Source organism: Lissotriton vulgaris, chromosome 1_1 (genome assembly GCF_964263255.1).
Source record: "Lissotriton vulgaris chromosome 1_1, aLisVul1.2, whole genome shotgun sequence".
NCBI lineage: Eukaryota > Metazoa > Chordata > Amphibia > Caudata > Salamandridae > Lissotriton > Lissotriton vulgaris.
Window position 1 is genome coordinate 1,518,502,869 of NC_141685.1, and position 26,137 is coordinate 1,518,529,005.

The following is a 26,137-nucleotide window of genomic DNA, read 5'->3' on the forward strand; positions in this document are numbered from 1 at the left end:
ATGATGAATGCATCGTGGCACGATCCTGGGAAACGAGCACAAACATGTGAGATAACCATGTTGGCAAGACACACCACCAGGGCATTTATCGAGTGGTAGTGTTTCCTGTTGCGGTACGCTTGCTCCTGAGCCTGTGGTGGCACCAGAGAACATGTGTACCATCAATTGCACTAATTACATGTGGCATGCATCCCAGGGCATAGAATTCCCCCTTGACATCTGTCAACTGTTCAGGAGTAGGGAATGTGACGAATTCATCAATGTGCAGCAACATTGCATCCAATACATCACTTAATACCCGGCTGAACATTGTCTGTGACATCCCTCCAACATCAGCTATGGTAAATTGGAACGTACCTGTGGCAAAGAAATGTAGTGCCACCATCACCTTTACCTTGGGTGTCAGCGCAGTTGGATACCTGTGTCGTGGTTGCAGGTGTGCTTCCTGTCTGTCCATCAGGTCCTGAATCAACTGTCCTGGGAAGCGGTAACGCTGTATGCAATCACGTTCCCTCATGGCATCCAAGTCTGGCAACGGCCTTGGTAGAGGGGATTCGCTGCAAAACATATTCAGGGGAAAATTATGTACAACTGTCAGACAAGAAAATTACAATGTACATGGCACCAGCAACACTGCTCAACACATCAATACAATCGTGAGTGTGGCGTGGACTATACACACCGGAAACATGTGACAGCTGGCAGCCACTCCTCCATGAAAAGTACAAGACCTGTGGTTTGTGGAATGGATATGACATGCATACAAATGATCTTATGGGAAGGTCTGAGTGAGCAGGACAATGTATCACGTCAGTCACACACGTCACGTGATTTGCATTAGGAGGTTATCTGCACCTCCAGACAGCTGACAGCAATGCACACACCCACATCACATGTGCCATCATTTGCACTGATCAGACATATTCTCTTTGCGGTGTGACATTTCCAAAAGTAAAACATGGACATCATCAGACAGCATAAATGTTTGTTTTGTGACAATTTGTGTATGATGCCATCACACATATGAGCGGTTCATTAGCACAAGTGGCATGGTGTGCGTACATGGGAAACCCTCTCATCACAGCAAGGACACATCATCTATGCTCCTACAGAAGATATACTTCACAGTATGAACAAGTTACTTACCTTTTTGTTACGAATAATCTGTAAGAGACTGTAGTCTGTATCAGATTCCTACCTTGGAATACATACCCCAGCAAGACCAATGCCTGTGGTGGGTCTCGAAACCAATAATCACACAAGAAAATCCAGGATGGAACGCCAAATAAGACATCCCTCCGGACCTGGCCGTCCAGGCAGTAGTGTTTTCCAAACGTGTGTATCGAGGCCCACGTAGCTGCCTGACAAATGTTCTGCAAGGGGACTCCCCCACCCAGGGCAGTAATAGCCACCGTGGCCCAAGTGGAATGGGCCCTCAGCCCAAAAGGAGTCTAAGCATTTGGGAAGGGGTACCAAGCCTTCATACACCAGACAACCCACAGAGAGATGGTCTGCTTGTGTACCGGCCTTCACTTTTCAGCAAACACGTGACAGACTAAAAGTTGTTCATCCACTAGGAACTGGTGTGTGCGAACCAGATAGTATGAGAGCACACATTTTAGGTCCAGACGGTGTAGCTGCTCCATCTCCTTTGGGGGATGCGTAGGCAGAAATAAGGTGGACAAGGTGAAAGAGTGCCCGATGTGGAAGTCCGTGTCAAACTAGTGCCAGAAATAGCGTTTTTTCTGCAACGCAAACTTGTCCGGATGGACTGAAAGGTTAGGAGGTTATGTAGAAAGAGCCTGGAGCTCACTCACTCTCCTGGCAGAGGTGATGGCAAAGAGAAAAGCAGTCTTCTGAGTAAGAAGGTGGTGAAGAAAATTGTGAAGTTGCTCAAAGGGAGTGTTAGAAGGCGACCTCAGGGCGGTAGGGGGTGTACCTGACCACCCTGGGACCCACCTCGTTAGGAATGTAACCGAGCACTGGCGGGAGACTCCTCAGGGGAAGAGTCTCGTATCTAGGATCGTACGTGCTGCACAAGTACTATTCAACAAAGGGACACCACACTGTAGGTTCTTAAGAACGGATCTTTATCTAATAAGCTCGTGAGATCTTTATGATCAGCAAGATGGATACATACAAGTCGAGCAAGGGCTCCAAGAATCTTGATAGGGATAGGGGTAGTGGGACAGTCTTTGTGGATCAGAGTCAATGTGGGTGCGTATCCGGCGCGCAGCTCTCAATCCTCGAGCCGGGGGATACGATGCGGTCTTTGGGGTCCAGTCGGACCGAAAGAGTCTTTAGGAGCTGCGAGTCGCTTAGCAGGGCTCAAGCAAGGGTTCGGGGGTCTTACGATCTTCAGGGGAGCCGCAAGTTACTCAGCAGGGCTCAAGCAAGATGTCAGAGGTCTTATGATCTTCAGGGGAGCCGCGAGTCACTCCACAGGGCTCAAGCAAGATGTCGGAGGTCTTACGATCTTCAGGGGAGCCGCGAGTCGCTCAGCAGGGCTCAGGTGTTCCAAAGTTGCAAGGGAGCTGCGAGTCACTCAGCAGGCTCAGGTGGTTCGAGCAGAAGTCCTTCTCTGCCAGGGGAGCTGCAACCACGTCAGCAGGGCTCTTGTCGTTCCGGGATCGAATCTCCCGATAGTCCCAAAGCACCCCTTGTTATAGGTCGACTCCTCTTTGATGTCCGGAGTCCTCGCCGGCAGGGGTCTAGCACCTGGGGGTCGCTTGTTGGGGTTTCCTGCCACGCGGCCCTTTGATCCTTTAAAATCAGGTTTGGGAGGAGTCCCAGACACACAGTAGGCTTGGAGCCGGCCCTCAGGGAGACCGGAGGGTCGATCGAAACCCATCTCTCACGAGGAGGTTGGAGATGTGATAGAAACTGCTCCTCCATCTCTCACTCACTGGGAGCGCTGTACTCCAGCCGGGGTGGTGCCTCTAGGCCTAGGTGGCGCTGTGGCTGGGCGGCCATCTTCGGTGCAGAAAAGTGGGCATGCAGGCCTTATGGGGCCGGGAAGATGGGGGTACGGACGGGGAGGTCCGGGGTCGGGTGTGTTTCATGGAAGGAAGGGTTGGCTAGGCCGGGGTACCCCTGGTTGGGGTGTGGTGCAGGGGTCAGGGTGTGCCGCTACGGGTCAGGGAGGACCATGCCATGAGGCCGGGTCTAACATGCATCCCCCCCAGCTGAAGGCCGGAGAGAACTACCCATCCTCTTGGGGATTCTCTTCGCTGAGGCGGAAGAACCGGGAGAGGCCGTCCGCGTTGGCATGGTCCGTACCAGGGTGATGCTCTACTGTGAAATCCATCCCCTGGAGGGAGATTGACCATCGTAACAGTTTGGGGTTTTCTCCTCGCATCTGCATGAGCCATCGTAAGGGGCAATGGTAGGTTTGGACTTTAAAATGGGTTCCGAACAAGTAGGGGCGCAGTTTCTTTAGGACTCAGACTACAACGAACGCCTTGCGTTCAATGGTGCTCCATCTTTGCTCTCGGGGTAGTAACCTTCGGCTGATGAAGGCTACGGGCTGGCCTAGGCCTTTGTCATTTATCTGGGAGAGGACTGCTCCAATGTCATGCTCGGAAGCATCGGTTTGCACCACACACTCTTTGGAGTAGTCAGGGGCTTGGAGCACCGGGGCGGTACACATGGCTGCTTTCAGGGCGTCGAACGCCTCTTGGCAGGCAGGGGTCCACTGTACTTTCTTTGGCTGTTTTTTGGACGTGAGTTCCGTGAGGGGACCTACGAGGCTGCCGTACCCTCGGATGAACCTCCGGTAGTAACCGGTGAGGCCCAGAAAGGCTCGGACCTCTGTTTGGGTGGTTCCCAGGCTTGGATGGTGTCGATCTTAGGCTGCAGAGGGGCGACATGCCCGCTTCCGACCCGGTGCCCCAGGTAAACTACCGATCGTTGCCCGATTTGGCACTTGCTGGCTTTCACTGTGAGGCCTGCCTGGCGCAGGGCCATCAATACTCTCCGGAGGTGCCGGAGGTGCTCGCTCCATTCTGAACTGAAAACCGCGATATCGTCCAGATATACGGCACTAAACTCCTCTAGCCCGGGCAGGTCTTTATTTACCAGTCGCTGAAAAGTGGCCGGGGCATTTTTCATCCCGAAGGGCATTACGCGGAAGCGATAGTGCCCGTCCGGGGTGGAGATGAAGGACCGCTCCTTGGCTCCCTCTGTGAGCGCAATTTGCCAATATCCGCAGGTCAAATTGAAGGTGCTGAGGAAATGAGCAGACCCTAAACAGTCAATGAGCTCGTCTGCACGGGGAATGGGGTGAGCGTCAGCTCGGGTGACTTCATTGAGCCCCCGGTAGTCCACACAGAACCTGAGTTCCGGGGCGACGCCAGGGGCAGCTGCTTTCGGGACCAGCACCACTGGGCTGGCCCAGGGGCTGTCGGAGGGTTCGACTACCCCCAATGCCAACATCTTTGAGACCTCGGCCTGGATGCCGGACCGGACTCGATCGGGGACTCAGTAGGCTCTGTGTCGCACCGGCGGGCTGTCTCCGGTGTCCACGTCGTGGACACACCAGTCGGTGACCTTGGGGACAAGGGAAAACAGGTCGGAGAACTGCCCCAAGAGCTGGCGGCAGTCCACGCATTGTTGGGGAGTGAGGGAGGGAGAGAGGTTCACTCCTTCCACGGAGCCATCCTTCTCCTTGATACACAGGAGGTCAGGGAGAGGCTCCGTCTCCTCTTCCGCCCCGTCGTCTGTGGCCAGCAGCAGGCTCTACTCCGTCAGCACGAAGTGAGGTTGAGGCGGTTCACGTGCAGGACCCGAAGGGGGTCCCGAGGGGACTGGACGTCCACCAAGTACGTGACTTGGCTCTTCCACTCTATGACTTTGAAGGGCCCAGTCCATTTATCTTGGAGAGAGCAAGGTTTCACTGGGGCCATGACCCATACCTGCTGGCCCGGCTGGAACTCAACCAGAGTGGCATTCTGGTCGTACCAGCGCTTCATCTCTTCCTGGCTCGCCTCAAGGTTGGTCTCGGCCAGCTCTCGGAACTTCCGAGTCTTGTTTCGGAGGGTCAAAATGTATCGGAACACATCTTGCGGGGGGTTCCAGGGCGCCGTCTCCCACCCTTCTTTGACCAGGCTGAGGGGCCCCCGGACGGGATGTCCGTAGAGTAATTCAAACGGGCTGAACCCCAGGGATTTCTGGGGAACCTCCCGGTAGGCGAACAAGAGGCAGGGGAGCAGGACGTCTCACTTACGCCGGAGGGTCTCTTCTAGGCACATGATCATCCCCTTCAGAGTTCGGTTAAACCGCTTGACTAGGCCATTTTCTTGGGGGTGATACGGAGTGGTGAACTTATAGGCTACTCCACATTGCTACCACAGAGACGTCATATATTTGGAGATGAAGTTTGTCCCGGGGTCGCTCATGACCTCTCGGGGGAAACCTACCCGGGAAAAGCTTCCCATCAACGCCTGGCCCACCACGGGGGCTGTGACGGTGCGTAGGGGGATGGCTTCGGGGTATCAGGTGGCATGGTCCACGAGGACGAGGATGAAGCGGTGACCTTGAGAGGTCGGTGGGTACAGCGGCCCGACAATGTCAATTCCGACCCGCTCAAAGGGGGTACTGACGACGGGAAAAGGTTGGAGGGGAGCCTTGCGCTTTCCTCCGCTTTTCCCTCTAGCCTGGCATGTGGGACAGGACTTGCAGTAGGCCTCTACGTTTGTTATCATTTTTGGCCAGTAAAAGTGAGTCACTAGGCGGCTGTACGTCTTGTCTTGGCCCAAGTGGCCTGCTAGGGGTACATCGTGGGCCACGCCCAGGGCAAGTCTCGGAAGCGTAGGGGTACCACCAGCACCCGGGCTGATCCTAGCTCTGCCGACTTCTTCTCGCTGTACAGGAGGTCATTCTCCCAATAAAACCAAGGGGTTCCAGAATGGTCGCCCACGGCCTGGGCCTCGGCCTGCTGCCGGGGTCCGACCAGGGAAGGACAGGTGGCTTGCTCCCAGCAGAACTCCTCTCGGGAGGGGCCCCCCTCGTGGCGCCACTGGGCCAACTCGGGCAGATCGCCTAACTCTGTGATCTGTGCGGGGTCGCGATGTAAGAGTTCGTTTCCGGCTACATATTCCTCTCGTGGGGAGATGTCGGGGGTCTCAGCTGGGTCGAGCCGGTCTTCGTTGCCAGTGGGGTGGCTGGCGGGTTCGTTCTCGACTTCCCCGAGGGGGGGCAGTCGTGCCGCCATAGATCGGGTGGTGGCGCACACCCACTCGGGGAGACCCATCATCCCTAAGTGGGTCTTGCATTCTTACCTGCTTAGATGGGGAACTCTCTAGGTCGTTACCCAGGAGACAGTCGACAGGCTGGGAGGTTCGGACTGCTACTTTTAATTTGCCAGCCACTCCTTCCCACTCAAATGGCACCAGGGCTACCTTACAGAGGCTCTCAGTGTTGTCTGAGGAAATTACAGGGCAAAAGACATTGGGGAGGATCTGGTCTTCATGGACTAAATGACTGAGGACACCTGTGATGCTCGCACCGGTGTCACGAAGGGCCTCTACTTGTTGGCCATTAATCATCACTAGCTGCTGGTATTTCTGGGTGTTTGTGGGCAGGGGGCTCCCGGGGACCATCTCCTATCCCCTAAGGATACTAAGGCCATGGCAGCGGGTTCCCATTCCTCGGTGCCCTCAAACTCTTCCCCTAGAGCTACATTGGCTAACGGTCTGGCTGGGGGAGCTGTGGTGGTGGGACGGGGGCCATGGGACACTGGGGGTCACTGGTGTAGTGCCTGGGCTTCTGACAACGGTAACAATTGATGGTAACCCGGTGCCCCTGTCTACCTGGGGGACCAGACGCAGCTGGTTGTGGTGCTGGGAAGTTTGGGGGTTGGTTCCTCTGGGGACCGGAATGGGAGTCTTTCTGCCCTCCATGGTTCCCCCCCTCTCTCGTGGGGTGGTCCTTGGTTGTTTCGGGGGTAGTCTCCTACGGGTCCCCTGGTGACCCGGGTATTTACCCAGCGATCCGTTTCAGCAGCCAGCTTCCTCGGGTCTGTGAGCTTGCTGTCGAGCAGGTGCTGGGGTAGTTCCACAAAACAGTTTGTGGACAGGTGTTCCCACAACATGAGGTCTGTTAATTCTTCCAAGGTGGTTACTTTGCTGCCCTTGACCCACCCTTCGAATGCCCGGCTAAAAAAGTTCACGTATTCCACCCACAGGGTACCAGGGATCTTCGTGCAGTTTCGAAACCGCTGGTGGTACATTTCTGGGGTAAGGCCGTACCTTGTTAGCAGGGCCTCCTTCATGTGGCTGTAGGAGGTCTGCATGGAGGACGGTAGGTCGAGCAGGGTGTCTCTCCCCTCGCTCAGGAAGCAGCCCCACAATACGGCCCCCCAAACCTTCTGTGGGACTCTGTGGGAGGTCATGGCGACTTCGTAGGCCTTAAACCATTGTTGGATGTCGTCGTTTTTGTAGTATTCTTTGACCACATCCTTGGGGATGTGGACCTTCGGTTCTGCTGGGGGGACGGTCTCTCGGCCAGCTGGAGGCCGTGCTTCTTTGCTCCGTGCCTTGAGCTCGATCTCCTTCAAGCCACGTTCCAGCTGAAGTCTTCTTCCTTCATGCTCCCGTTGGAGTTTCTTCTCTTCTAACTCGCCTTGTACTCGCATTTGTTCGACTGCTAGCTTTTTCTCAGCTAATTTTAACTCGCCCTCAATTTTCAGTTTGGCCAGTTCAAGTTCGTGATAACGGCTTCTTTCTCTGTCTGCTAGTTCTTCCGGGGATAGGCCCCCATCTGGTATGGGGCTCCGTACCTGGTTGATGCTGCTTCATTCTTGGAGGAGTCCGGATTCATCTTGCTGCTCCACCGCTCGTTCTGTGCGAGGTGCTCCGGACTCCACCCAGGTCTTCAATGCTCTCTGCATATCTTCCTTGGTGTTGAGACCAGTGGTAGCGATCTTCAGTTCCTTGCAGAATTGCTTCAGTTCTTTGTGCGTGTACTCTTCCAGTTGTTCCGCACGGAACGTAGTACTCGCGTCTGCTTCGGTGAGACTCATGGCGTTTTCTTCTGCCGTCTTTGTTCGGTAGTGGTCAGCCGTGACTGTATGATCTCTAGATTGCGGGCTCGGATCCCACCGCTGCCACCAATGTTAGAAGGCGACCTCAGGGGCGGTAGGGACCACCCTGGGACCCACCTCCTTAGGAATGTAACCGAGCACTGGCGGGAGACTCCTCAGGGGAAGAGTCTTGTATCCAGGATCGTACGTGCTGCACAAGTACTATTCAACAAAGTAATACCACACTGTAGGTTCTAAAGAACAGATCTTTATCTAAGAAGCTCCTGAGATCTTTATGATCAGCAAGATGGATACATACAAGGCGAGCAAGGGCTCCAAGAATCTTGATAGGGATAGGGGTAGCGGGACAGTCTTTGTGGATCAGAGTCAATGTGGGTACGTATCCGGCGCGCAGCTCTCAATCCTCGAGCCGGGGGATACGATGCGGTCTTTGGGGTCCAGCCGGACCAAAAGAGTCTTTAGGAGCCGCGAGTTGCTCAGCAGGGCTCCAGCAAGGGTTTGGAGGTCTTACGATCTTCAGGGGAGCCGCAGGTCACTCAGCAGGGCTCAAGCAAGATGTCGGAGGTCTTACGATCTTCAGGGGAGCCGCGAGTCACTCAGCAGGGCTCAGGTGTTCCAAAGTTGCAAGGGAGCCATGAGTCACTCAGCAGGCTCAGGTGGTTCGAGCAGAAGTCCTACTCTGCCAGGAGAGCCGCGACCACGTCAGCAGGGCTCCTGTCGTTCCAGGATCGAATCTCCCGATAGTCCCAGAGCACCCCTTGTTATAGGTCGACTCCTCTTTGATGTCCGGAGTCGTCGCCGGCAGGGGTCTTAGCACCTGGGGGGTCGCTTGTTGGGGTTTCATGCCACGCGGCCTTTGATCCTTTAAAGTCAGGTTCGGGAGGAGTCCCAGACACACAGCAGGCGTGGAGCCAGCCCTCTAGGGCCAGAGGGGCGATCGAAACCCATCTCTCACGAGGAGGATGGACGTGTGATAGAAACTGCTCCTCCTTCTCTCACTCACTGGGAGCGCTGTCCTCCAGCCAGGGTGGCGCCTCTAGGCCTAGGTCGCGCTGTGGCTGGGCGGCAATCTTAGGTGCAGAAAAGTGGGCATGCAGGCCTTATGGGGCCGGGAAGATGGAGGGTACGGACGGGGAGGTCCGGGGTCGGGTGTGTTTCACGGAAGGAAGGGTTGGCTAGGCCGGGGTACCCCTGGTTGGGGTGTGGTACAGGGGTCAGGGTGTGTTGCTACGGGTCAGGGAGGACCATGCCACGAGACCGGGTCTAACACGGAGCACACATCAGATATGTAAGAACTAGGTTAAAGTCCCACTGAGTCATCACATCCGGAACATGATGAAATGTGTGGCTGATGATATTACAGACTTGAGGATGAAAGTCAAATGGCCTCTACTGTCGCCGCTCAATCTCCAAGCATGGAGGTAGAGACTGTACAGGTACAGGTGGCGGACCGTCCTCTGCTGCTGCAACATAAGGTCCTCCAGAAGAGGCAGGTGAACCGGGTGGTCAACTGACATGATGAGAACTCGGGATACCAGTACCTACATGTACATCCGTGCTTGTGGCCTAACGTGAACTGCAGGTAGGGCCGGTGGGCCGGCAGGATGGGGATGCAGAAATAAACATCCTGCAAGTCCAACGCTACCATCTAGTCTCAGTCTCCTTGGTCCATGGCAGGTAGGACCTGAGCCACTGTCAGCATTTTGAGCGTCTCCTTCTGGAGGAAGCCATTGATGTTCCATGTGTCCAAGATAGTGGGTAGGCCCCTATTGGCATTCTTGGGTAGCAGTAAGTTGTACGGAGTAGCAACCACACCCTATTTTGGGCCCAGGAACGAGTATGATGGCCCCCTTGGCCAAGAGGGCTGTAACTTCTGCATGCTGCAGTTGCTAATGATCTCCAGATATGCTTTTGTATTGTGGTGGCATGGCTTCAGTGGTTGCATCAAGGCTGAGGGAATAGCCGCTTGGGATGATTTTCTGCACCCACCTGTCAAATGTGACAGTGCGCCAGTGGTGGAGGTGTTGGTGAACCATGCCCCCACTGGTGTCACATGGCCCTGATAGTACAGAGTAGGGGTGTGTGTAGGCAGATGTTGCAGGGGAGGTGTGGACTGACCTCCGCGTTGTCCCAGACCGCCGCCACAGCGGTTACCACCGGCGCCACCGCGTTGGATGTTAGTCAGCGTTGCGTGGCTGCCAGCACATGTGTGTGTGCCACTTCCTTGGCCACAAAATGAGCAAAAGGTACCAGTTTGCTGGTGCAGGGGCAACAGGCCCATGGACCTGCCGGTAGCCCTGGAGTCCTTAATGTGCTCCAGCGCATGGTCTACCTTGTTGCCAAAAAGGCAACAAACATCAAACGGCATGTCCATGAGTGTACTCTGGACATCGGGTACAAATTGGTTGGACTTCAACCAGGCTTTGCTACAAATTGCCTCCGTGGTTGCCATCACCCTGCCCAGTGAGTCGATGCGATCCAGCCCACACCGGATCAAATGCCATGCCGCAGCTTGGCCTTCCACAAGGGCTTGGGCAAGTTTTGCTCGTACCTACAACGGGCAGCAGTTCCGCAACCGTGTCCCGCAAAGAGTGGGTGTAGCAGACAAAGAGGCATGTGATGTTGGGAGACCACAGTTCCAGACTCAGCGAGGATGATACCATCTTGCCGGACTGCTCATACCTCTTGGATACCCTGTCCGGCAGAGCAGATGGGAATGTGGTCTGTGAATTGGAGGCCTGGATGCCCAGGCTCTCTGGGGTGGGGTGGGAGACAGGACACATGGGTCGTCCGGGGGCGGGTGTTTGCATCTGCCCACGTGCCTATCTACAGCCAAACCTGCAGCGGGCCTGGAGCTAGTGCCCAAAATAGCGTCAGTCAATGCCTCATGACACGGCTGCAGAGGCTCAGCCGAGCGTGACTGCACTTTAAGGACCTCACTGAGGAGGTTGGTCCTCATGGCCGCGACAGGGAGACGAAGGGGTAAGGCTTTGGCTGCCCGCGTCAACACCACACTGTAGGTTGCCCCCTCCTCGGAAGCCAAGATTGGATTTGTGACAAAACCAGTGTCTGATGAGGTGTGCAGACCACTCGCATCCCCCAGTCCACCTGTCCGTTCGTCTTGGGACTGACACTCACGTGTCAGTGGGTCTTCAGACCAATCCCAATACTCCTTATCACCCATTCCATGATTATCAGGGTTGTCAACAGATGTGGCCGGCGCGTCTAATTTATACTCCCCATGCGGCATCAAAAGTGGCGTTTGGCTGCGCCGTTCCCACGCCTGAGCCGTTTAGAGTGTGGTATTGGGGACGGCACCACCCGAGGACAGCGCCGAGGGTGAAACCTGGGGGACTGTAGATGGTGAGTGCCTGAGGTCAACCAGCGAGGACCAGGATAAAGTTTTGGATCCAGTGTGGCCAAAGCACCAGTCGGCGTCGGGCCAGAAGCACCAGACCCACTAGGGCCCTCAGACGTGTCCGCTGGCCCCAAAGCCGCAGCATTGCCCGTCGGAGGAGTGAGGGACATCATGGCCATGAGGAAGCGCTCAAACTCATCCTGCATTACATGCTGCCCAGGGACCGGAGGTTGTGGGGCAGGCTACGACGCCCGCGACTCTGACGGAGCCATGTGGGCGGTGTCACACAAATCCCCAGCCGCATTGCACGTGCATCGTAGGGATTTGGAAGACCGATGACCTCTCTTTGACTTCTTGTGTTTTGCTGACGACTTTGCCACAGAGGAGTGATGTGGGCTCCCGGAGCCCTGATGGCTCAAACCCAACGCCCGGTCCCTCGACCTCCGTCCAGACCATGACCTCTTGCAGTGCAGGCCATCTACTGGAGTCTGAGCCGCTTGCGAGACCACTCCCGCCTAGCTTCCAAAGTCAGGGCCCGGCAGTCGTAGCAGCTCTTGTTGTCGTGGTTGACGTCAGACAGTGGAGACACCGACGGTGAGGGTCAGTCACCGACATCAGTCGGTCGCAATCCTTACAGGCTTGACACCGGACATCCCTATTGGCACCGTCCAGACTCGAAAATTGAAGTAAAATCTGCAAAAGTGATTGTACAAAGTTTTGAATTAAAATAATTAAGGTGACAGAGCACACGTAGGCGGTGTCTGAGTACTCAGACAACGTCATAATGGCGCACACAATGCCGACGACAAACGCGGAGCCACAGACGTCGCCTACCGACGCACAAGGGTACTGCTAAGCACAAATTTGCAGATACAGTCTGACGCTTGTGGATATTGTAAGGGGAGGAATATAATACTGACCTGTTCATTTCATATGCTATCAGCATGCACAATGTCGCACATGGCACACACATGATGTGGTCACACAGGGTCATGCTGTGCGTCAATTTCACATCTGTGACAGTGGGCATGTCAATGTCATGATGTGACAGTTCCATGTACTGAATGGTGTGCCCTTCCAGTGTTGATGTGCATCACAATATGTTGCAGACGTTACTCAGGTGATAAGTGTTGAATGTATGTGAAACACATATGCACCATGATAATTGACATGTCTCAACAGCTCTTCACACATCAACTGAGCTCCAAGAAGACATTTCCTGTGCTTCATCACTGTCTGCCACAGCTAGGGCCTGCTGATGGAAGGATGCCATGCTGATGTACACATCCACATGGTCAACATGATTGTACACTACATCCCTGCCATGTGATTTACTAGGTTTACTCTCCCAATATTGACATGTATGAAGTCATGGACGCAGCCTACACAACCATTCACTTGAGTATGTCTGACGCACTGTACCCCAATGGTACGTGCGTGTGTAGGCCTCGTCTCCCCAATGTATTGTAGCCATATGCGAGCGGAGCATACCCCAATGGTACATGCGTGTGTAGGCCTTGTTTCCCCAATGCATTGTAGCCATATGCAAGAAGAGCGTACCCCAATGGTACGTGCGTGTGTACGCCTCGTTTCCCCAATGCATTGTAGACATACGCGAGCAGAGCGTACCACAATGGTACATGCGTGTGTACGCCTGGTTTCACCATTGAATGAGTTGCATTTGCGACGGAAATCGCACCGTACTTGTGTGTTTATTCAAAAAAATACATACAGAACATCTAGAGGAACAGTGGTAGGATTAGAATGCAGCCAGGTTGTCATGGTTACAGAGATTTGAGAGTGTTCTAGAGGTGATCTGGAAAATTCAGTTGGGCTAAAGTATACAATGTTGCAAAAGTTGTTGTTCAGCTCTGGCTCACTTTTCAAACCATGCATATGTGTGTCATGGCCTTATGTGTCATCGGATTGGATGGAACATAGGATGCAAACTATTGTGGCCTATCACACACTACTCCTTGCACTCACAGACCCTCAGCAGCACAGATATAAGGCAGCATGTGGCTGAGGGAGGGCACTTGCCTGAACAAAATTGGAGTGGTAAACACAGCTGCTGTCTCTGTATCTTCTGGACCCTGATTAGCTGAGCATGGAGAGGGCACCTGCATTCAGTGATGGTGAGAACAAGGCCCTGCTGGATGCCCTCCTGCCTAACTACACCAAGCTGTATGGGAGACCAGAGGATCAGGTGAGTGATGTATGCATTACCTTGGAGTGTGCACCTGTTGTGTGTGTGACACTACAGCCATTGTGTATGTATATTTGAGAGATGCTATGTTGTTAGGAGTGAGCGCCGGTGTGCACAGTATTGTCTTAAGAGGGTTATTTGTTGTAATGGGGTGTGTGACTGCATGTCACGTCCTGCAGTGCACCCTGATGTGGCAGATATTGCTCAGTGAGTGCCATGCTGAATGAGTGGTTTGCACCCCTTATGTCATCTGTAGCCTTTCAATGGCATGTAGTGCATTTCTGTTTGCTCACGGGCCACATAGTCCTGGACAATGATGCAAGTGTGTTAATCATCCTATGGCCTGTTGTCCTCAAGTTTTTTGTGCATACGTGTGTCCTTGGGACATGGACCAGGTGTACTGATGTTCTTTATCTTTACATTCGTGACAGGTGTCTGCCTATGAGAAGGGTGACATTTGGCTGGACATCGCCAGGGCTGTCAGGAGAGAGGGGGGCCTCGCAGGAGGCTCAGAAACATCAAGATGAGGTGGCAGGACATCCAGTGCTGGATCCGCCCCATCGCCAGAGTACAGCTGAAGCTGGAAGCTCCACGCCGGCATGGCGGCACCCGCCACCTCACCCCCCCCCATATGCTCCGGGTCCTGGAAGTGGTGTTCCCAGACCTCCATAGGCAGTTGCAGGGGAGACAGCAGTAAGAAGGGGGTAGGTACATGTCTGTTTGTTGTCATGTGTGTCACATGCTACCTGCAGTGCTCCCAGGCATGCTAACACTCCCACAGTTGGAGTGGTGTTGTCAGACAGCCACTTCATGCATTGGCATGAACATAACATAACATGGGTATTTGTAAAGCGCACGTTCACCACTGCGGGCCTCTTGGCGCTGAAATAACAGATGTTTGTTGTTACCCAACTCAATGGTACTCATTTTATCGACCCCAATTGGATGAAAGGCTGAGTGGACCCGCCGGGATTTGAACCTGTGACCATGAGGTCGAACACAGGCCCCTGCAGTAGACGCATTAGTCCACTGAGCCACCAGACCCGGCTATGAGAATGGCCAAGTTTCAGCAGATGCTTGTTTACATGCCTTGCCCTACTCAACATTTGGCCAGCACTGTGCCAACACTTTTTCTTTCACAGGTACTCCTATGGTGCAATGCGTTAGTATGCATATTCCTTAGCACATCATTATGTTGGAGGGAGGTCTGTGACACCTGTTGTTACCTTACATGTAGCACCACATGTGCACTGTGTCTGCCCTTCTACATATTTTCGCACTGATCTGGAGTCTCAACATGTATTTTCTGCACGAGTCAGCCTCAGGGGCCTTTGTCCATTGGGTGTACTTTCTAATTGTCATGTGTTAGCTACAGGAGCACACTGTACATGTATAATAATTTTGGCTTGTGCATACTCACACTGTGCAGTGTGTGTGTGCATATACTCAAAATATGTTGCATGTTGTTAGGAAATCTTATAGATGGTCAAACAGACAATGTGACTTTGGGTGTAGACATCTGTAATGCCAGTGTGAGGTGAAGGTACACTTGGCTCCAGGTCCCAGGATGGCATCACATGGCAGTTCATGAAGGACTTTTAGCATGTGGCACAGGGTCACAGCAATTCGACCATGACCAGGTCTGGTTTTGTGTGTCAGGGTGGGAAAATGAACAGTGAATGATCATCCCCTATCCGGTTGTCAGGCAGTCGGTCATCAATGTGTCTCTCTCATACAAGTTGTTGCCTTGCCTGTTACTTCTACCCTACTATACATTGAACGTAGTTTCTCTTCAGATTGGCCAAGAGCATTGTGCATAGTTCAGTGCATTGGGACTCATGATGCATGCCATGTTTAGAAATGTTTGCAATTTATTTGTAGCTGATTTGTCAGATGTGTACAGGTGACTGATATGTTTTTCCTATTCTCCTTGCCAACAGCATCATCACCACAATCTGGAGGAGACACAGACACGGACCACACAGAGGGACCCAGCGACAGTGCCACCTGCTTTGAGGAGTCGGAGGGAGCCAGTGGCACGGAGGGTGAGGAGAGTCTCCGGGCCGGACCCCATGTGACCGATACCTCCTACAATGCGGACAGCTCAGCATCAGACTCTCAGGAGGAGGGGGAATATGCAGAATGGCCTCTTCTTCTTCTTTGGCTGGCCTCTCCTCCTCCAATACCATCTCCACCCTCCCAGTTCTTAGGGTCCCTAGGGTCCGTGCTAGCCCCCGTGTCTCCTTTTGTCCCGGCACCGCAGCACCTGCCCCTGTGTCCCCTGCTGCCCACAGTGCTGAGTCTGTGGACCTACTCCGGCAGATTGTAGTAGGTCAGACATCCATGTTGACTGTCCTCCATGGACATACACAACTCATTACACAGTTGGTGTCGTTCATGGAGGGCATGTCATCTGGCATGTCTGATCTACGTCAGAGTGTGGCTGCCATAGAGTCAACACTGACGGCAGCTCTGTCCACCCAGCAGCATCTGCCCCCCCATCCTTCTGACCCATCCACCTCAGCCTCTCCCATACCTTCCAAAGTACACACAGACGCCACAGGTCAGACACAACAACAGACACACCCAGCATACCCACACGGCAGAAAAAACACAAATCACCACGCACCCAATCTCAAGGGGATGTAGGCACACCCACAGGGGGAGGGGACAGACATCACTCATGCATCCACAGACCCACGACCACAGACTCACAACCCTCTATCTCCACCCCCAATGTGTCCCCGGGTTCAGGTGGTAGTTTTACAGAACTGGCTGAAGTGTGCAGCCAAGTTTATCTTGCTACTTTCTGCAATGCACCGGACAGTGTGGATGAATCCACACCACCTGCACCCACTACACCTGTCCTTCCCTCTCCTGTCACTGCGGTGCCGGGAGATTCCACAGATGATGCCCCCACTGTTTCCACTGCTGATTGAACTGCATGTGCAGGCAAGTTTGGGTGTGTCAACATCCATGGAGGCCCAATCTGTTTTTATCACTTGTTTAGACTGGCCATTGGCCTTCTGTGAGCAAGAACTCTTATTTGCATTTTTATTTTGGATCCAGCTGAATAAAGCTATTTATTTTTGTTTCTGTGGTTTAGTTTGTCTGATAATTCCTTTGACTGCTGTGTGCCGGGGAGCTGGTGTGATGTTCAAATTTGGGTATAGTAACATGTGTCTATTTCCTGATGGTAATGAGGTTAACAATGGTATGTTCCTGCTTTTACTGCTGGGGGTCTTAGCCACACACACACACACACACACTGTTATGCTGGGCACTGGTGGGGGTCTTAGCTACACACACACTGTTATGCTGGGCACTGCTGGGCACTGGTGGGGGTCTTAGCCACACACACACTGTTATGCTGGGCACTGCTGGGGCTCTTAGCCACACACACACTGTTATGCTGGGCACAGCTGGGCACGCACTGGTGAGGGTCTTAGCCACACACACACTGTTATGCTGGGCACTGCTAGGGGTCTTAGCCACACACACACTGTTATGCTGTTCACTGGTGGGGGTCTTGGACACACACACACTGTTATGCTGGGCACTGCTGTGCACTGCTGGGGCTCTTAGCCACACACACACACTGTTATGCTGGACACTGCTGGGCACTGGTGGGGGTCTTAGCCACACACACACTGTTATGCTGGGCACTGCTGGGCACTGCTGGGGCTCTTAGCCACACACACACACTGTTATGCTGGGCACTGCTGGGCACTGGCGGTGGTCTTAGCCACACACACACTGTTATGCTGGGCACTGCTGGGGGTCTTAGCCACACACAAACTGTTATGCTGGTTACTGCTGGGCACTGGTGGGGGTCTTAGCCACACACACACTGTTGTGCTGGTCACTGCTTGGCACTAGTGGGGGTCTTAGCTACACACACACTGTTATGCTGGTCACTGGTGGGGGTCTTGGACACACACACAGTTATGCTGGGCACTGCGGTGCACTGCTGGGGCTTTTAGCCACACACACACACACTGTTATGCTGGGCACTGCTGGGCACTGGTGGGGGTCTTAGCCACACACACACTGTTATGCTGGGCACTGGTGGGGGTCTTAGCCATACACACACTGTTATGCTGGGCACTGGTGGGGGTCTTGGACACACACACACTGTTATGCTGGGCACTGCGGTGCACTGCTGGGGCTTTTAGCCACACACACACACACTGTTATGCTGGGCACTGCTGGGCACTGGTGGGGGTCTTAGCCACACACACACTGTTATGCTGGGCACTGGTGGGCACTGGTGGGGGTCTTAGCCACACACACACTGTTATGCTGGACACTGCTGGGCACTGCTTGGGGTCTTAGCCACACATACACTGTTATGCTGGGCACTGCTGGCCACTGCTGGGGGTCTTAGCCACACACAAACTGTTATGCTGGACACTGCTGTGCACTGGTGGGGATCTTAGCTACACACACATTGTTATGCTGGTCACTGGTGGGGGTCTTGGACACACACAAACTGTTATGCTGTGCACTGCTGGGCACTGGTGGGGGTCTTAGCCACACACACACTGTTATGCTGGGCACTGCTAGGCACTGGTGGGGGTCTTAGTCACTCACACACTGTTATGCTGGACACTGCTGGGCACTGCTGGGGCTCTTAGCCACACACACACTGTTATGCTGGGCACTGCTGGGCTCTTAGCCACACACACACACACTGTTATGCTGGCCACTGCTGGGGGTCTTGGACACGCACACACTGTTATGCTGGGCACTGGTGGGGGTCTTAGCCACACACACACTGTTATGCTGGGCACTGGTGGGCACTGGTGGGGGTCTTATCCACACACACACTCTGATGCTGGACACTGCTGGGTATGTTTTCTACACATCACTTACACTTGCACTGAGACTGCAGACTTATGTCCCACACGTTTGACTATTACACTGGTGATATGCGATTGTGTACCGTACCCCGAGATCGATGTTGTTGGTGCGGCACGTCTGACGACTACACTGGTGAAATGCGGTAGCGTACTGTACCCCGAGATCGATGATGTTGGTGCGGCACGCCTGACTAATACACTGGTGAATTACGGTAGCGTACTGTACCCCGAGAACGATGATGTTGGTGCAGCACGTCTGACTGTTACACTGGTGATATGCGGGAGCGTACCGCACCCCGAAATCAATGACGTAGGTGCGGCACGTCTGACTATTACACTGGCGATATGCAGTAGCATACTGTACCCCGAGATCGATAATGTTGGTGCGGCACGTCTGACTGTTTCACTGGTGATATGCGGTAGCGTACTGTACCCCGTGATCGATGATTTTGGTGCGGCACGTCTGACTGTTACACTGGTGATATGCGGTAGCATACCGCACCCCAAAATCAATGACGTAGGTGCAGCACGTCTGACTATTACACTGGTGATATGCGGTAGCGTACCGCACCCCGAAATCAATTACGTAGGTGCGGCACGTCTGACTATTACACTGGTGATATGCGGTAGCGTAACGCACCCCAAAATTGATGACGTAGGTGCGGCACGTCTGACTATTACACTGGTGTTATGCGGTAGCGTGTGTCGCTACGTACCCCGACATTACAGGCATTTGATGGGGATGTGCGCGTGTGGCACCACGTACAGGTATGTTTGACTTCGTTGTACTCACCGTCTGCCCGTCGTCGGTTTCTATGTACGAGGTGGTGGGCGTACAGGACTGGTATGACACGGACCATGGGGTTCATGTCTTGTTTGTCGCGTACCAGGGTGCGGGTCGGGCCGGACTCCGTATTTACGGCAGTTTTTGATTCTCGTAGAAAAAGAGCCGTATGGAGTGTCTTCAACACGGATCGTACTTCCTGGTACGGATGACGCGGTGTATTTACGTTTGGACGTAGCGTGAAGCGTCAGCCGAATGCCATTCGTATGGACTTTCGATTTGTATGGAGATTTTTACGAGTCATACGGAGTGATGCTTTGAATTGGGATCGTACTTGCAGATTCGTACGGAGACGTGTACGGGTAGGATTTGTACGGGGAAAAAGGATTTACACAAAGTCTGAACTCCCTAAACAGCAGTCAGTGAATGGTACATTCGGCTTCATTGGCCAAGACCTTAGATAGGGCTCCAGAAAATCACCTTCAGTTGTAAAAAAAAACCTTCCTTGATCTGACAGCATTCACCGATTCCCAACTCGTGCAAGCGGGTGAAAGGCACAAGGTATAGCCTTTAGGACATGCTCTGCAATTAATTTAACCCCATCACCTGTTGTAAAAGCCTATCTTTTGCTGTAGACAGGCTTTACGTGGACCTCTTGAATTTTACCAAGTCGAATATCTTTCAAGCACACTCAGTCGTTGACCCCTTTCACCTAGCATCAACATAAAATAGCCTAGAGCCTTGCTCCTTCTTCTTTGAATCGGAAGTATAGAGGGTTATCTTCAACCATTTAGTTTGCTCTGTTCTCTAGCACCCATTGCACATAACACATTGCCGTTTTTGAGTATGGAGAGGAGCTATGACTCATAAGAGGCAGAGGATAGGTTATGCTGTTCCTGTCTGCCTTCAACAACTGTAATACATCCATTGTTCCTGGAACAAGGTTCAGAGTGGGGGTGCCGCCATCAACGTTACATCACAGAACTCATATGAATTCTGAAAAATCGAAGCAACACGAAAAGAACAAGTGTGGCAAATGAGTCTCACTCTTTCAGTAGAAGAGTGGTAAGGTTGTAGTATGTAGCTGGTGTGGCATTTCAGGAGCATACTGTCATAAATATATTACTAAAGCATGGTGTGGTAGCCACTGACATTTACAGACAGCACATTTTCTATTGCAATGTGCACAGACAAACAATTTCACTTATAAAACTGTATAAAGCACAAACGAGAATGTGTGTAAATTGGGTTTCAGACACTATTTGTCATTTGCGCATGGCCAAGTAAATTGTCTGGATTTGTTTTGACATTATTAAAATCTTTATTTTCGTCACACTTTAGTTATAGAAAAAAGTGCTTTATCTGTGCTTTCCTATTTAATTATTTTAGATTATTTGTATAGTTAATTTAAACACATTTAAATGTTGTTTTATCTTAAAAGAAAGCAACATCCTAACGCCTTTTCTTTCACACCAGCATGATTTTCAAATTTTTCACTTTACAAAACTTACACTTTACACAATTTCTTTTTTAAAGGAATCTCTTATGCCGGTTCACCTTCAGAACTCCAGCATAGTTATTAGGAAGCCAAGGTGCTGTTGTAATAGCCAACCCCGCTCCAATCTCTGGGTCCCGGTGTATTGCATGATCAGCTCCGACCGATGTGTAGAAGGTATAGCCTAGTTTTTCATAAAATTATTATGAGACCAGAAAAGCGCCAAAGCCTCTAAGCATCAGAATGATATGTTGGCCAGATGTATGGGGATTGCTTATGCAAAGGTGGGGTAATAGATCCCCCACAGCTTGGCCCTTGATCGTGGACCACTCTGATGAATTACTAGTGTGTCTATGTACAAACACAGAGAGTGGAACAGACAAAACAGCACCATTTGTAAGTTTTGTGTAAATTATACACCATTTTGTTGCATGCAATATTTTCCCAATTTATTTTAAACGAAATGTGCATTTTGGAGGGCAGTAAAACTCTCCTTTTTTGGTCTCTGCTACACACAGCTTTAGCTGTTTGTTGGTGCGACTTATTGGTTTTCATGTACTGAAAGTGGCCTTTGGGTCAGCACCTTAGCACCTTGCCCAAGACCAGATAGTTCTGCTGCCTTTCTTCGCTGTCTACTCTGATCGCTTCCGTCCATGTTTTTAGGTCTTGCCTAGGCAGCGCATGCGCTGTCTCGTCGAGAGATGCTGTATACAGTATAGCGGGGGAAGCTCCGCCCACTTTCTGCCTATCTTTTTGATTGGCCAAAATCTTAAATGCTGCGTTCTGATTGGTTTTCGGAAAGTTAATGCCGCCTCCTGACAGCCATGTCGTCTTTTTTGTCCTTCCATGGCTATCGGCCCCTTTACTTTAAAAATAGTTTTGTTCCCATGCCTCGCCCGTTCCCTCCCGCAGTCTGTGACTTCTCGTATCACCCCCCCACCCTGTTCGTGCCTTCTTTGACGCCTGCACTTCCGTTTTAAAGGAATAGGTCTCATTTACATACGAGTCCTATTGCATTTCAAATGCTTGTTGTGTCCTGGAATTGGCTGGGTGAATTTGCTCTCTATTTTGCCTGATCTATCCAGAACACATGCGCAATACCAACAGCTATCGTACGCATGCGCCCAGAAGCCGCCATGGATTTCCTATTACTTTTGCACTAGAAGTCAGAGTAAGGGACTACAAATAAGCCCTCTACAGACAGGGGAGTTCTACACACATGGGTGTCTCATGAGCTGTTACATATGTTCCTCCTCCCTATCTACCCTATCTACCCCACCAAATACCATTCACTGATTTCATGATGCTTAACCGAATAAATTCTGGGGCAGCGGGACACGCGAGGAAGTCAGTAGCCTGACTAAATGTGCTGTATGCCCTAGTGGCCTTATTGAATTCACATTTATGTTTTACATTTGGTGAGATTTTGAAGGAATAAAGTGTTAGCAAATGGCGCGAATTGTAAAAGGTTGCAATCAAATGAAACGGGTACTCATGTAATCGGCCTCAGAAGGATGACAGGCTGAATACACTCCAATCTGCTTCAAACACCACTTTTGAGTGGTGATGGGATTAGGCTTGTACGTGAAGCAGCTGAGCTATCATCAAGGCCACATTTGTGATCTGCATACCTGGAAGCGCATCGCATGAACCTGATGTCATGCTCTATTGTTACCATTTTTATATCTTGTGGGCACCATTGATGTGTTGATGGCAGCTCCTTGCCTGTTGTACATCTGGCAAAGCAAATATTTACTGCTGGCCACTCAAGTACTCAACAGGACAGGCCTGGTGCGCCTTTTATTCAGCTGCAGCATATTGGCACTGTGGCAAGGGTTCTCTACAACCTAAAATGGTGGACATGGTGGTTTCATTGGAGATTGGGAGCAGTTGAGAAACAAATGGTTCTGTGTTTTTATCTCTTTATTTTTCTTTTTTAACTGTCTTTCTTCATCTTCAGACAAGTGCGGCTTGAACGGGTTATTCTTAGCACACACACGAGGAATAAAATGAAGCTCCTTTGTAGGTACATGATATGGCATGATGCTAGTGTCTCGTTCATTAAATCTCAAAGGAATGTTAAAATTGTTTGTAAAGAATGCATGCAAAATTAGTTACCCGTGGCTGGCTCCTTTTGAAAGCTACTGAAAGTTTGCAAGTTCGAACTGCACACTTTACATGACAATTTGTGTGTTTTATGTATGACATTCTCATGCACTGTAATTCATTGTCATCAGTCTGCATATATCTTGTCCCATAGACGCGTTGAGTGACGTGTAGCAGGAGAGAAACGCATTGGGAGCAGCTGTGTGCAGCCTGCTTGAGCTGCAAGCGGGTTGGATGGACTGGAGCTGAGCATGAAAGTCCAACCCTGTAAGAGGCCACAGGCTAAACAGCTGGTTTTAGACTGCTTTCCCTCCCGTGCTCGCGCCTGCAGTCCCGCCTCTAACTAATGACAAACATCATTCATGTGGAATGTGCATGAAGGTGCGGGAACGTTCCAGAGAGAACGATGCAGCTGTACTTCCAATGCTTCCAGAACTCGCTGCAGTTTAACAGCTCTAAGACAGAAGTCTTACACTGCACCACTGACCGCGTCCCTAGATCTCTTCCGCCGGATTTCTGGCCACCTTCCTTCCAAAGTACGACTGCGTCTTCCACCTCGTTGCGCAATTTGGGAGTGATGTTTGGGTCCAATCTCCAACTGGATGCAGCTGTCAATAAAACAGTGAGTACCTGCATGGGATTGCTTCGCATGTTGAGAAAAGTCCTCCCGATGCTTCCCATGGACAGTAGGCCAGAGGTGGTGAGAAGCATCATCGTAAGCCACCTGAACTACTGCAATGCTCTATTTCTTGGAGCACCAGCCACCTTGGTAGGAAAACTGCAACAGGTGCAAAATCTTGCAGCCAAACTAGCGCTTGCTCGCCGCCGTTACGACTCCTCATCCCAGGCAATAAGAGACCTTCACTGGTTACCGATCCTTCAACGGATCGATTTTAAATCTTTGTGTATTGTATTCAGGGCCCTTCACGGACAAGGCCCAGTACCACTTCAGAACATGTTTCATTGGTATACTCCGTCCAGATCCCTTCGTTCGGCGTCCGCTTACCTTGCTGTGGTGCCTAAAGTTTTGAGATCACGGCTGGGCGGCCGATCTTTCAGCTTTACGGCAGCCAGACTATGGAACACTCTTCCGCTAGGATTGAGAAGTATGAATGACCTTGTCTCTTTCAAGAAAAATTTAAAGACACATCTCTTTCCTAGGACTGTTTTTTCTTAGCTCCTAATTCAGTAGGGTGCGCAGCAGGATCTTTTCAGTCAAAGCGCCAGGATACCCGTTGGGTGACAGACACACGCTATAAAAGATTACCAATACATACATACATACATACATACATACATACAATGCTTAATGTTCGTTCTTAGGTACTTCGGTATTGAGAAATCCTGAACTAATGTACAAAATGGTGGTCTGGTAAGAATATTTATATGGTGCTACGAGAATTATGCATTAGGGAACGGCTAAATTATCTGGCAGGGTTTAGTAAATTATACGGCAAACAAAGCCAAAATATGCGGTATAAGGCAATTACACAAGTTGAAAAAGTTCAGGAACACCTAGGCTTCAACTAAATACATTGTTTCAACTTCTTGGCCACTTCTTTTAGGCGTTAAAATTAGCGGAAGTGAGGCAGGATACTGACATACTTACGGTTCATTCAGTTAAGCGCTGCTGCCCACGTCCGGTGTGACCATCAGTTCCCATACATGGTGAGTCACACAGTTTGGTGTTTACTTTACCTCCATGTTAAAGAACAGTATATATTTTAGCACCCACGCTAATGTGCTGCATAGCTAAATACATATAAGATCCCAATGGCGAGACCGATTGGCATTGCCAATGCTTGTTTGTAATTGTTCACAGATGAGCATTTTTGAGCATTTTGGTCTCAATGTGTCCTGAATTAATGACTGGTATCCTTCCACTGCTGACATGGCTTGCATTCAGGGAAATACTTTTCGCTTTCCTTATATAAACATATGTGTGTAAATATATATATATAAAATGTAAATGTGGTTTACTCTATATTATTCTGCTCTTTCTGGATCAATGGTGGGTATCCCACAAGATTCATTGCAGCCGCCCAAGTTGGTGTTAGAAACCAGGTGAGATTAACTCCATCATGCTGCTTAATATTATAAAATACCCACAAGTAAAATGATCAGGTGACTTCTGTTCTCTTGGACTCAATATGCCCATATCTGCCATTTCCCTTTATACAGTAGAGACTTCTCATCATGTCCTTGATGACAGCCTAGTATCGATTTGTGAAAGGAAATCCAGGATTGCTTTAGACTGTATCTCAGCAACACGCACCATACACCAGAGCCCACAATCAGTGTGTTTACTTGTAAATTCATTGTAAAATACACAATTGCCATCACATACATTAATTCACTCCAAAACACAAAACTAAAAATAAATTACATTTACATATGCTCATAGCTCTAACTGTAAAAGAAATGCAGGACCTATTGCATTGCAAATGCTTGTTTTCATGTGCAGACCTTATAAACAAAAGCATTTAACTGATACCTAACCACAATGGGTTAAACCCACAAACTGATATATAATCTAACTTAATTGGCCCTGTGAGTATATGGCTATTTGATTTCCCTTGCTCAGTTACTGTCCTAAGGAGTCTATGCGGCAGTAAGTAATGTCTTCTCAAGTTGTGCGATACTATGGTAACATTGTTGATTCTGATATTTTGACTTGAAAGACAAACAAGCAAATGTATGTTTGTTGGTGCAGTTGTTAGTGAAATGTTTTATTGAGCAACTGATATTTTTACTTTTTCTCCATTAAGAGGTAATGAACCACATTGTCAAATATATTTGTTTTTAGGTGTCCAACAGCACTATAAAGGACTTTGAAATGGATACAGCGTGGAAATCTGTGGTGATCCAGATGGCACAGTGGCATGGATTTTTCTCCTGCACAACCAAATACTATATATTGAAAGTCAAATCGATTTATGTGTTAGTGCTTTTACTACTGCAATTTGCTATATATTTTGTGTTTTATGCAATTTAGCTGGACCTTCAGACAGAACTTACATTGTTTCTTCTGGAGTGAAATGTGAAATTTAAAATATATTCAGTATCTTGTATCCTTCTAGAAAGAGGTAAGCATTCACTAAAGCTGTAAAACTGAAATATTGTAAAATTGTTCAAAATGACTAAAGTTTCAAATCCTTAAGCCTTGTCCTTGACACATTTTTTTGTACTAAATAAAAGAACTTGTAATCAGAGACTAAATCTTTATGATTAATACATCAATCAAACCTCATTGCAGTAAGTGTGTTAACGTTTAAAGATTGCTGC

At 50.7% G+C, this 26,137-nt stretch overlaps 1 protein-coding gene across 1 annotated transcript in view; it reads left to right on the forward strand.

Moving 5' to 3' along the window:
* Window positions 1–25,813, forward strand: part of MLC1 (modulator of VRAC current 1) — a 415,388-nt gene extending 389,575 nt beyond the window's left edge. Inside the window, exon 12 of the mRNA XM_086936780.1 lies at window positions 25,659–25,813. Coding sequence (XP_086792906.1) covers window positions 25,659–25,677 — 19 coding nt within the window. The 3' untranslated portion in view covers window positions 25,678–25,813. The remainder of the gene's footprint in view (window positions 1–25,658) is intronic.
* Window positions 25,814–26,137: the final 324 nt, after the last annotated feature.